Genomic DNA, 12,656 nt, shown 5'->3' with positions numbered 1-12,656 from the left:
GCTGTTTCCCATTCACATATATACCTTGTCCATGCCTCAATCTGCAGAGGGGTGGGGCTCAACCATGCTATGGCAATTTGGCTTTTTGCTAATACTAGCACCAGAAGTACAAACTGTATGCTTAATTTCTTGTTTTTGGGAGCTGGTAGCAATCCCAGCAACACTATGCTGATCTCTCTGGGCACTTCCCACCCTGTGGCGACCTTTATGTTTGTTAATATATCGCCCTAGTATGGGGTGAAACCTGGGCATGTCCACACCATGTGAAGGAATGCCGCCTCCATCTTCTTACAGTCGAGGCACTCACTTGAGCGATTCGGATATATTCTGCATAGTATTTTGGGGGTGAGGTAGGTTTGGTGCACAAAATTATACTGAACCAGTCTGAACCGTGCATTCGAGCTCACCCTCCTAACTCCCTTGTGGATTCTCGTCCATTTCTGCTTTGTCAAGGGATCTACTATTGAGTCATCCCATTGTGTTTGTATTGGGAGAACGTTTCCCGGTAAGTCACTATGAATCGCCCAGTATAAATGAGAAATAAAGCGCCGTCCCTGGGTCACATAAAGCATTACTTGTAGAACTTTTGTGGTGGGGGTTCCTCTGAGAAGGATGGCCATATCTCTCGGGCAACCTGTGAGATCTTTTCATATTGCAAAAACTGCCCTTTCCCCGGTTCAAAGGTGGTCTCTGTGGTCTCTGTGGTTCTCTGTGGTCTCTGCGATCTCTCGTGTTGGAAACTGGTTGTTTTCATTTTAAGGCAGCCTTTTCTTTCCATTTCCGCACAGACACAGATTCCGCTATTTTACAAAAGGGCTGTACCAGCCATAGTGGCATGTCCAGAGCATACGGTGCCCAACCTGTCGCCTTTCTAATTGTGGTCTCCCACACTTCCACCACCTGTTGTATTATGTAGGGGAATGAAGGGGGAACCCTCACGCCTACCATCAAGAGTTCTGACTGGGACCTTTTCCAGTGCATGCCTGCAATGGAGCCGCTTTTCCCAGTTATCATGTTCTTCAAACCAATGGATCGTATGCTGCAGTTGGGAAGCCATGTAGTAGAATTCAAAACATGGCACCTTCAGACCTCCATTTTCCCACGTTCTCTGCAAAGTCGTCAATCAACATGCTTATGCTTGGCACCCCATAGGAGTTTGCTCAGTAAGCTATTCAGTGTTTTAAAAAAACGATTGGGAATTTGATAAAGTAAGTGTTGTAGTGCATAAAGGTATTGGGCAGGATGATCCTTTTTGTGATTGCAATCATGCCCATAAGGGACAGGGGCAACTCCCTCCAGAAGCACATACAGCCACAGATACCCTCCACCACCCTCCCTATATTACGTTCCAGGTACAAGGAGGGTGTGTGTGCCAATCTAATCCCCAGGCATTTAGGTTCGGTGGTCGCCCAGGGCAGACCCACTTCCAGTAGCGCATTCCTTGGCCTCCTTGCCATTCGCCCCACCGTGACCAGCTTGGACTTCCCAGGATTCTTTCGGTGGCCAGATATCTCTCCAAATTTCTGCAGTACTCCAAGAAGGATAGGTAAAGACTGTGTTGGTTGTCGGGTATACACCAAGATATCGTCGGCATATAAGGAAACTACATGGTTAGTATTTCATAGGGGTATACCCCGTGAGTCTGTCATCTTATTGGCACCTGCTCCTTACCTTTTTCTTGTCTTTCTCTTTGTCTTACTGTGTTCGTAAAGCTGCGTGGCTGAGTGTCCACTGTGCTCACTGCTGAATCTCAGGAATGGCTGCACACACAGGGTCAGGTGAGTTGCTATATCTTTTGTGCTCACAGCGGGTGGGAGCAATTTTCTGTTACATAGCGGGCATGGAGCTCCATTTCAGCAAAAAATCTTTCCTTCCCCCACTCTGGCAGGCAAGGAACTACAGTGTCCCTGGGGATGGGGTCTTTAGGGCTGAAATTGGCTCTGGGAGGGGTCTCCACTTTCCTTCACCATCTAAAAAAAATGTCAGGCCCCTGGGAACAATGTCTGCGGCGACACCCCGGGCCTTGGCTCACCCAGTGGAGTTGTTAATTGTAAAGGAAAAAGGCCACCCTTTTTTGTTGTAAATTGTTTCCAGGGATCTGAGGATCTTCTGTGGAGCTGTAGTACCAGCTTATCTTTATTAGGGTCCAGGTAACCTTCAATTAGGTGTTGCTGTTGGGTTCTTGCTTAACCCCAAGCAAAAGTATGATAATGGCACAGTCTAGGCACACATGGAGATCACTAATAATTACCCCGAAATGTTATGTCAATAGTTTTTAGGGCCCAACAAGTCCGTATTTGAAAAGATCAAAGTCCCTGCAGTAAGCCTCCTCTTGGCAAATTAGATCCAGTCTCTCAGGTCATTTAGGCACAGACCTGCATTATCCGCTCAAATGCTGTGGTTAATAAGTGGCATTGGATGATGTGGACAAATGACTCTTCAACCCCATTCTCATTGTTGGTAAGGTGTAACTACGAATGGTGGTCTTGTGCCACCCTGGACCACCGGGGATCAACAGCATGCTTGGTGTGCTTGTCGACATCTGTGGCTGATATACTTGGCGTTCATCTTTGGCACTTGCAGCCTCCACGCCTATCCAGGAAGATGCTTACCGCTTGCAGATGGAGCTTCCAGGCCAATCCAGTGGCTTTTTTAGTGTCTGTGGCAGCACCAGGTCTTTTGGTGTAGGCAGCGGGAATGCCACAAGCACAATGGTGAGTTGATGCACAATGTCCTACCCAGGTCAATGCAGACACTGCACTGCAAGATTGGGGGACCACACACGCTTTGGGTCAGGACCAGCTTCACTCTAGGTCCTGGTGTTTCATGCCCCATGAACATGCTAAACTTCTCCTGGACAGTTTCTCTTCCTGCACAGCGATGCATTCTCCATCCATCTCTAAGGAGACAGATGGGCCTTTAGGTCCTTTAGGTAGACCCTCAGCTTTTCCAGCAAGTTGCAGACTTTAGATGACATCCTTTCACCTTTGGGAGACTGTCTGTCATGCATATACCAACTCTGGTCACACAGTAGTCCTTTGAGTACTCTGCTGAACACTCCCTTCCTTGACCGTGATGAAAATGGAACGGAAACAAAGTGGAATAGTGTGGAACTCAATTTTATGCAAACATTCCAGACCATTTAGGAGATGGTGATCCACTGTCTAAGGCTTTGGAGCAGGTTTGGGTTGGTTCTCTTTCAAATATCATTTTTGGCTGCCTCTTTAACTCATGATGTGGTTAAGTTTCAACGTGCAGTTTGGGCTAAGCACGTCACCAGTGAGCACGCTACAACGAATTCCAAGGTCAAACAAGGAGGAAGATAATGATAACTAAGGTGTGCAATCCACCCCAAATGTTGTTTATAAATGAAAGTGCCAATGCTGTCAAATATGGGTTTAGGTACCAAATAAGTCATCATTCAGGCACTCTGCTGCTCATCCTTGCACTAATGAACCCATTCATTCACCAATTGACTCATTCTTATTTTCACCCAAGTACACAACCACATTAAAACACACACAGAAACTCAAAAACATATGTGAGATAAATTAAAAGGATAACAATACAAAAAAGTAGACATACTGCAACATGAACATGGTGAGCAACTACTTGCGATGACAGAAAACAAAATAAAGTAGATTGTGGTTGTTTTGCAATGGTATTGTATATAGTGTATTGTTTTAAAGTTCCAGCATGGCCACCATCACATGTTGGCCATCTTGGAATGGTAAAACAGTGATACAATGTTGACCATTGTCAAGCCGCACATAAAAATAGAGGCAATGCTGTGGGCAGATGGAAATCCTCACAGTCTTTTTGTCATTATTAAAGACAAATTATATTTGATGCTTAACATGCTGGGAAATAAACCAGTGATCCTCTGTTACCACAAGGGGTGGCAGCTTGCACCTTACATCTTAACCACATTGTCAGTCTTTTTAGTTTGTATCTTTTGCATTCTTATCTAGCCATGACAACTTCTGCGTTTGAGATAAGGCAAAAGGGGTGAGGACAGAGAGTCTTTCCTGCATATTCTGGTGCAACCTCTGTGACGACTGTCTAAGGCTTTGGAGCAGGTTTGGGTTGGTTCTCTTTCAAATATCATTTTTGGCTGCCTCTTTAACTCATGATGTGGTTAAGTTTCAACGTGCAGTTTGGGCTAAGCACGTCACCAGTGAGCACGCTACAACGAATTCCAAGGTCAAACAAGGAGGAAGATAATGATAACTAAGGTGTGCAATCCACCCCAAATGTTGTTTATAAATGAAAGTGCCAATACTGTCAAATATGGGTTTAGGTACCAAATAAGTCATCATTCAGGCACTCTGCTGCTCATCCTTGCACTAATGAACCCATTCATTCACCAATTGACTCATTCTTATTTTCACCCAAGTACACAACCACATTAAAACACACACAGAAACTCAAAAACATATGTGAGATAAATTAAAAGGATAACAATACAAAAAAGTAGACATACTGCAACATGAACATGGTGAGCAACTACTTGCGATGACAGAAAACAAAATAAAGTAGATTGTGGTTGTTTTGCAATGGTATTGTATATAGTGTATTGTTTTAAAGTTCCAGCATGGCCACCATCACATGTTGGCCATCTTGGAATGGTAAAACAGTGATACAATGTTGACCATTGTCAAGCCGCACATAAAAATAGAGGCAATGCTGTGGGCAGATGGAAATCCTCAGTCTTTTTGTCATTATTAAAGACAAATTATATTTGATGCTTAACATGCTGGGAAATAAACCAGTGATCCTCTGTTATCACAAGGGGTGGCAGCTTGCACCTTACATCTTAACCACATTGTCAGTCTTTTTAGTTTGTATCTTTTGCATTCTTATCTAGCCATGACAACTTCTGCGTTTGAGATAAGGCAAAAGGGGTGAGGACAGAGAGTCTTTCCTGCATATTCTGGTGCAACCTCTGTGACGACAGTGCTCAGATATGTGACAGATAACCATGCAAATAACCTAATTGTAGCTCCTGCAGAAAAATGACAGATCGAAGAAGTACCCAAACATACCATTATGGTACAGCCCATACTGCACTTTTCAAGTATGCTTAAATGCAAGAAGTATGTTGATAAATTATCTTGATTAATACCACCTGTAGCTGTTAACTTGTGAGGAGAATGATGCCTCACAACCATTTAATGTGTATAAAAAGCATTGTTAGTGAAGATCCCTGTTTACACTTAGTTATAGGGTGACCAGCTCACTATTTAAAACACTTCAGACATGCTCTGGACATTTCCCTATACCCTTTGACATCAATATGTGTAGTGCCCAGTCTCAGTAGGCCTCATGCAACACTGCATGGGGTGATCCGGGTGAACTGAGATGCACAAGGGTGGTGTACATGCATATCACCAGAATATGATATGATATATTCTTATAAAGCTCACAAATGTCGAGGGGCTTCTTGGCACTGGCAACAGTCAGAAAAGGATCAAACTGGCACACTATTGATTGGAAAACAACTAACCCTGGGCATAGGACTACGCTACGCTCGCTTAGTTTGCGTAGTTTGCGCAACTACGTGCTACGCGAATTGCACGTAGCACAGTGCAAAAAAGCGTAGCGGGCCTTTTTTGCTTGCTCGCGGTCCTCAAAGTCAAGTTGGCAACCGCGAGCGAGCAAAATAACATCCCGGCGAGTCTTTTTCCTCATTGGCAATCAGCAACATCAAGTTGCCGATCACGAGCGTGGAAAATAAACCTCCCGGCGAGATTCTCAACGCAGGGAGGTCAAGTTTCTCATTGCGAGTGGTCGCGTACGTTCGCGATGAGAAACTACCAGTCCGCGTTGAGAAATCTACAAATCTACTCGAGCAGCAGAAAATGACATCTTGCACTGTGCAAGATGCGGTTTGCAATGATTGCTCAGTGCGGACATGCATCCGGCACTGTGCGAACAGCATTTTGCACAGTGCACTACGCAGTTCACGCAGCTACGCATAGCTTGCGTAGTGCGAAGTGCACTTCGCGTAGCTACGCGTAGTGCTACTACGCAAACTACGCCCAGGGTTAAAAACAAATAGGTTTTCAGTTCCTTCCTAAAATGTAATAAGATAGTCAGAGATTTTAGATGTAGAGGAAGGCTGTTACAAAGTTTAACAGTGCAGCAGATGAAACTTTTGCCGCCCCAGGATGCCCGTTTAGATTTACGAACCACTACACTTTTAGTAAAGGCAGAACAAAGTAGCCCGATAGGAGTGTGCCGCTTGAAACTACGCTTAAGGTATTCAGGGCCAACCTCAGGAAGAAACTTATGGGCAAAACAGAGGGCATTAATAGCAATAAGTTTTCTGATCAGTAACCAGTGAAGCTTAGGCAATGCATGGGAGACTGATTAGAATTTGGGGATACCTAAAGAATGCAAGTTGCTGCATTTTGTTTGTTTGTTTAACAGTTGGTGCTGAATATTCATATGTAAGGCATTACAATAATCAATTAGCACAAGGGTCACCATTACTGTCTTCTGATGTTCAAATGGGATGCAGCGAATAATTATTTTTTATTGTCCTCAGAGTATGGAAAGAAGTAGAAATTACTGTGTTGATTTGATCCGAGAAGGGCAGCTTGTTGGTTAAACATAATAACAAAGTTCCTTACTTTGTTAACGGGGGTTGGATGAGTTCCTAAGTCCTGTGGCCACCAAATGTGGGATAAGAAGGAAATATCATTACCAAATAGAAGGATCTCTGTCTCTCCATAGCTAAGTTTAAGGCAATTGTTTTTCATCCGTTTGCCCACCTCTATCATGCAGTCATGAAACCTGTTAGCTGCATCGTCAACATCACTTGGAATGAAGACAACAATCTGTGTGTCATCTGCATAAGAGACTATAGAAAATCTGAAAGTGCTGATCAGACAGACCAGGGGCATAATGTAAATATTGAAAAGTGTGGGACTTAATGACAACCCCTGAGGAACCCAACAGATACAAAATTGTTAAGGGCGACTGATTGTTCTCTGTCTGAGAAAAAAGAGTGCCTTATGATCCCAATGTAATTAAGATGATCTAAGAGGACAGATTGGTTGACCGTGTCGAATGGAGCCAACTGGTCTAGAAGAATAAGTGCTGCTTCACCGCCATTGTCCAGTATTGCCCCAATTTAATCCAGTGCCATGACCAGTGCCGATTCGGTACTTGGATTCTTCTCAGTTTGGTGTCAGAAGCAAGCAAACAGATGCTTATTTTTTTAAAAGGCAGATAGTTCCAGGTTCATAGCCCTTTTTATAACTGTAGCTGGTATCGGGAGGTGAGAAATGGCGCAGTAGTTTGAGTTTCAGAGGATTAAGTGTAAGTTTCCTTATTAAGGGTAGAACAGAAGCTTTCTTCCAGGATTTAGGAAAATAGCCAGTTCGAAACATCTTGTTGACGATGTTAGTAAGATCTGGAGCTACCGTCTCTGGGGCAGGATGTATTGTTGCCAGAGGCCATGGATCTGATGGAGATACTGATTTTATATAATCCATCAGTTTTTTCACTTGCTCAACTCTTAGAGGGGTGAATTGTTTTAAAAGTCCCAGTTATGATGGGAGATCTTATATCCTTAGTGACCGATTGATTGGTTTGCTTGTTCACGGAAAACTCATTATAGACCTCTTACACTTTAGTTTGAAAGTGAATAGCAAGTTTATCACAAAAGGATTGATTACTACCCGAGGTGTTTGTGATTGAAGTTAGCAAGTGAGTTGACCATCTGAAAAGTGCTTTGGCTGAATATTTTGCCAATTGAATTTTATCAATAAAGTAATTCGATTTTCCAGCCTGGATCAGGGCTTTATAGCCCCTGACTACATCTTCCGCTTGTATTAAAAGAATTTCTCTATTTTTGTTCCTGTCATCGACAGAGCTGTTTTTGAATTCTTCAGTTGTTGGAAAACCAGGGAGCTGTAGGTTTGCTTCTATGATGACTGGGATTTTAAACGGGCTAGTTGGTCCACCGCATAGCCAACCCAGTTAGTGTAGTTTGATGTTGTTAAATCCATATCGCTCTTACACTCCAGTTGGATTTCTGATTAAAATTAACTGTTTCAATTTTGTGCCAGGCACAGGATTCTGAAATTTGACGTGGGATGCTAGTGGGGGACGTTTATTCGATATTCCCAAACGAAACATAGCTGCCATATGATTTGACCAAGTCTGAATACACAAACCTCTGTCCTATGAAATTTCCATTACAAATATCATCAACCCATCCATTCTATGACACACTAGTATTTTTTGCCATGCGCTAAGGAATTTTTACAAAATAAGTCATCATACCTCTTGCAATTGGGTTCCGCCCCTTCAGTACACCAATATATTCTGCTTTTTGGATCACCTGGTTTTGGACTTTTACTGTGGGTGAGTCTCACTACTTGTGTCTCATCCACGGTGATCTCATTTCAAATGAACTGTGCGTGTTTACCACCAGTATCTACCTCTTAAGATAAGGCTGCTGTGATGCAGCAAGGGTAAGGGGCACCTAGCTGGTAACACTTGAACACATGTACACACACGTGTGCACACGTGAGGACTGTGTGTGTGAGACTGTTGTCATGCACAGTCCGGTACCAGCGCCCAGGTAGCCTGGTGCAGAGAGGGCTCTGCAGGGTTAGATATTGACCTGGGGTAGGCCTTTTAATGTTAGTGTACACTTATAGGGAAAGTCGGTGTCATTTACTATTTTGTCTGTAGTGACACTTTATTATAAACATAGGGGGAAAACTGCCTCATAGTGCAGTTTCAATTACCTTTGACCTACAAAGTCCAATGACATATCAAAATGGGGTGTAACCTGTGCTAGAAAATCAAATCAGTGAGATCCAAAAATATATCTGTTCAAAGTATGGTTCATCCACAATTGTCATGTTTCTTTTGCGCAGATCAGGATCAGAGTCTAGGCCTTTTGTCACCCTGCTATGCCAAGATAATTGCATTTCTTTCCATCAGCAGGAACAAACGCCGCCCACAAAGGTAGCAATTAAGAGTACTTTACTCAGCTCCTGAGGAGGAACTACTCATCAAATATTCACTGCTCCAGGATGGAGCATCCCCATAATGTCCTACGAGGCTTCCTCATTTGCATATTCTTCTGCTTCTTGTGATGACCCCAGGATGGGAGGGCACCACCAATGTTGACAAGGGAGTTTGGGGGGTGGGATGCAGAAGTGCAACATCTCTCCCCAAAGTTTGCGGGGTCATAGAATCCTTGACTTTCTGGGTTTGTTTTTATTTGTGATTTTTAAAACACTCCTATGGCTGGAGCTTTGGCTCTACAGTTGCTAACGCAGCGCTCTCTAGGGGCAGGTTTTATGGCTGTATTTATTGCAGCCTACAGATGTATAAGGAAGGTACATGGTATACAGCGCTGTCTAGGTGCTGTAACTATGGTTAATTTAATGTGATGAGAAAGTGATGTTCTCTAGGGGCTGTTATTATGGTTGAATTTTTATGATTTGAAAGAGTATAAAAATCACAATGGCGTGTTCATTATTTAATGATTTTTTTATATAATAATACTGACAATAATTATTGATCGAAGTGCATATTCTTTATTAACATTAATAAGTGCACTTACAAATGATTATTATTGCTGATTGCATTTACATACAAAATTATGATGCCTTTAATATATGGTTTGTTGATCTTGAACCTTTGCCCAAACCAAAAGACCTATCTTATATGCTTGTGTGACCCTGCAAGAGGTCAAAGGTGATTATGCAATGTAATCTATGGTATTTTCCATCTGCCTAATGTATATATTTCTAAATTAAAACATAGTATTTAGTAGCGTGTGTAATAAATACACTTTTCCTTTTCTAAAGAAAAAGCACTGACTGTTCAATCATTTATTGAGTTTTGTTGTGTGCCAGTGAATGGTAATTACTAGCGCACACCCCCTCCCCTGATGAGGCCTTGGACTGCTCCTCTTCGCTGCCCTATGGGAGTCCAGTGCAACATTGGGGTGCTTGGTTCCCAGAAAGGAGAAATTGTGGATCTATTACTTGTGAAGTCTGCACAACTAATAACCCAATTGCCTACGGCCACCTTGTCAGAGAGGCCAACATTGACTTGACAACTGAAGGTAATGAGAATATTTTTCACTATCAGTTTGTAATAATTACAGGACAAAAGTAGTAAAAGAGACCAATATAAACAAAATATGTGGGGACTGCAAAATGTTTTCTTTAGAGCAAAAGAAACTGACTTCTCATTTTTTTATATGAGTCTTAGAGCCCACTTTGTACTCCGTTCCATTTGGAAGGTGACAGCTTGCATAACAAGATACACATCATGTTCATTCGAGTCTTCAGTGTGCAAACGTTTTTCTAGTTCTCAATATATATGTGATTCAAAATGATCAGCAAGCAAAGTGTGAGGTAAATTAAATTTGTATTATTTTTTAGTAGGCAGTTCATTTACTCTTAAACGTTATAAATACGCGGTACATCGTACAAAATACTGTCTTCTTTACACAACAATCACTAAGATAATGTCCATAGACTGTTTTTCAGGAGAATTTGTATTTTTAAAGAAAAAGGTAACACATGAAGGCTTAATCACAGCAAATTGCAACACATATTCTAGAGCATGGACTACCTTCGGAAGCTGAATAATAGTATTGCTAGGTGGTTGGGTTTGACTGGACAGCGCTACTGTCAGCGCGACCTATTTTAAGCAATTGTGTAAAATATACATAGAGTGAGCTTTGGCTCCACCCAGAGGAATGTTACTCTCTCACCTCATGTTGTTGGTAGTTTCATACATTTTTCCACTTTCAATGGAGTGCTTGCTTTGCAATGCATGAGGGACTATTTACTTCTTAAAAGTACTCTCACTCAGTTACACGAAATTTAGTATCCCATAGAAGCTTTGTATACTGAAAGCAACTGTTTTGTGTTATTTTTTCACAACAGTAGGTTTTTAAAACTGTTTTAGTCTGGAATTGTTTGCAAATCACACATAAAGGTACATTTATATGTTTATGCATCTTCACATGCATAAGAGCACAAAATCCAGCTGCTTTCCCAATGCTTGTTTTGTTTTGGGTATGTATGCTGTGTTCAGTTGTGTTTACAAGCCATCATATGGCTCATAGTCCTGAGTGGAATGTGTGTGAGAAGAGCTGACTGAGTCACGCGGTTGTCTGAGGTGGCTGTGGCAGGTTCTGCATACAGATGGAAGCATGCTGCATTCCTGAAGCAGTAACTTCAAGTACTTCCTGAACTTTTGCCCAAGAAAGACATAAATAATTGGATTAAGACAGCAGTGGACAAATGCTAGGGTTTCAGAGAGTTGTAATGAATAGTCCAACTGTTGGCTGCTCTGGCAGTCGCTCAGCATGTCCAGCTTGCCCAGCGCTTGCATCATGTGTAGAAAAAGCACTACGTTGTAAGGAGTCCAGAATACAAAGAACACAACCATAACTGCAAAAATTAACTTGACCGCCCGGTTTTTCTTCTCATTCTTACAATGTAGTAAATTTTTGATGATCATAGAGTAACAGAAGACCATAATGACTGATGGGATTACTAACCCCAAGATATTAACTTCTAGAGTACAAAACATTTTCCACAAGTCTGCTGGATCTGGAAAGTTGGGTTTGCAGCTGGTGTAATTTTGCTCATGCAACACTTGATTGAACATGAGCTCTGGGATCGAAGCAAAAAGAGCAACTACCCACACAGCAATGCTTGTGATTGTGCCATAAGTGACGGTTCTAGCTCTCATAGCAAATATGGCATGGACGATTGCCAAGTACCGGTCTACACTCATTAGAGTTATAAAGAAGATCCCACTGTAGAAGCCAACCAAGTAGAGCCCGGAGATCATTTTGCACATGGCCATTCCGAACACCCATTCATCTACTGCATAGTAAATCCAGAAGGGAAGCGAGAAAACAAACAACAGATCTGAGATGGCCAGATTCAGTAGGTAAACGTCGGTCATGCTCTTCAGTCGCTTGTACTGGATCAGGACGCAGACCACCAGCGTGTTGCCCACCAGTCCGAACACAAACACCATGCTGTAGAGCACTGGTAAGAATTTGGCTCTGAACATTTTGATGCCATCTTTTTTGCAAGGGGTGGGATAGTCGGAATAATTGTCATCGTAGTCGTACAGCGTGGTAGTGAGTTGCTCCGAAAGGTTCATATCTCAGGAAATGCTGTGTTCAACCTAGAGTGGGGAACAGATGATTCCATCAGAAAAGTGCTTTAGGTGGACTTAAAAGAGGATCAGGGCTCCCCTGAGCCCAACAATTAAAGTGCATTCAAACAGCCTCTGTCTCACTAAACATATCTACATACCCTTTATGTACCTCACTTACCTTTTCTCTTTCTCAACTGTGACTTCATAGTGTCTGTAATGTGTTAGCATTATTTTTTATTTTTTTACCAAAATGTATACTGTGAAAGCACAACACCACATTTTTAGGTCTCACCTACGCTGCGCGCATGCGCTGCATAGGAGGACCTTTAGCCGTTGCTCTGCTCTTTTTGGAAGCACATACTCGTGCTTGTGGTGGCATCCACCTTGCGGGAGCGAGCAGGTGCGCGCTCACATGCACAAGTATGTGCTTCCAAAAAGAGCCGAATGCGTGCGCACGCACGCACCACTCCCGGGCCAGCAAACACACGATT

The 12,656-nt window shown here is 42.6% G+C and overlaps 1 protein-coding gene across 1 annotated transcript; it reads right to left on the bottom strand.

Annotated features, from left to right (window-relative positions):
* Positions 1-9,709: 9,709 nt before the first annotated feature.
* On the bottom strand, positions 9,710-12,178 carry CCR4 (C-C motif chemokine receptor 4). Its single transcript, XM_085606640.1, has one exon. The coding sequence runs from the start codon at positions 12,166-12,168 to the stop codon at positions 11,089-11,091; it is 1,080 nt and encodes a 359-aa protein (XP_085462766.1). The 5' UTR covers positions 12,169-12,178; the 3' UTR covers positions 9,710-11,088.
* Between the last annotated feature and the right edge of the window lie 478 nt (positions 12,179-12,656).

This window comes from Triturus cristatus, chromosome 5_2 (genome assembly GCF_964204655.1).
Source record: "Triturus cristatus chromosome 5_2, aTriCri1.1, whole genome shotgun sequence".
Lineage (NCBI taxonomy): Eukaryota > Metazoa > Chordata > Amphibia > Caudata > Salamandridae > Triturus > Triturus cristatus.
This window is presented reverse-complemented; position numbering and strand designations above follow the sequence as displayed.

Coding starts and splice junctions, on each gene's coding strand:
- CCR4 (XM_085606640.1), bottom strand. CDS start 12,168: ATGAACCTTTCGGAGCAACTCACTACCACGCTGTACGACTACGATGAC.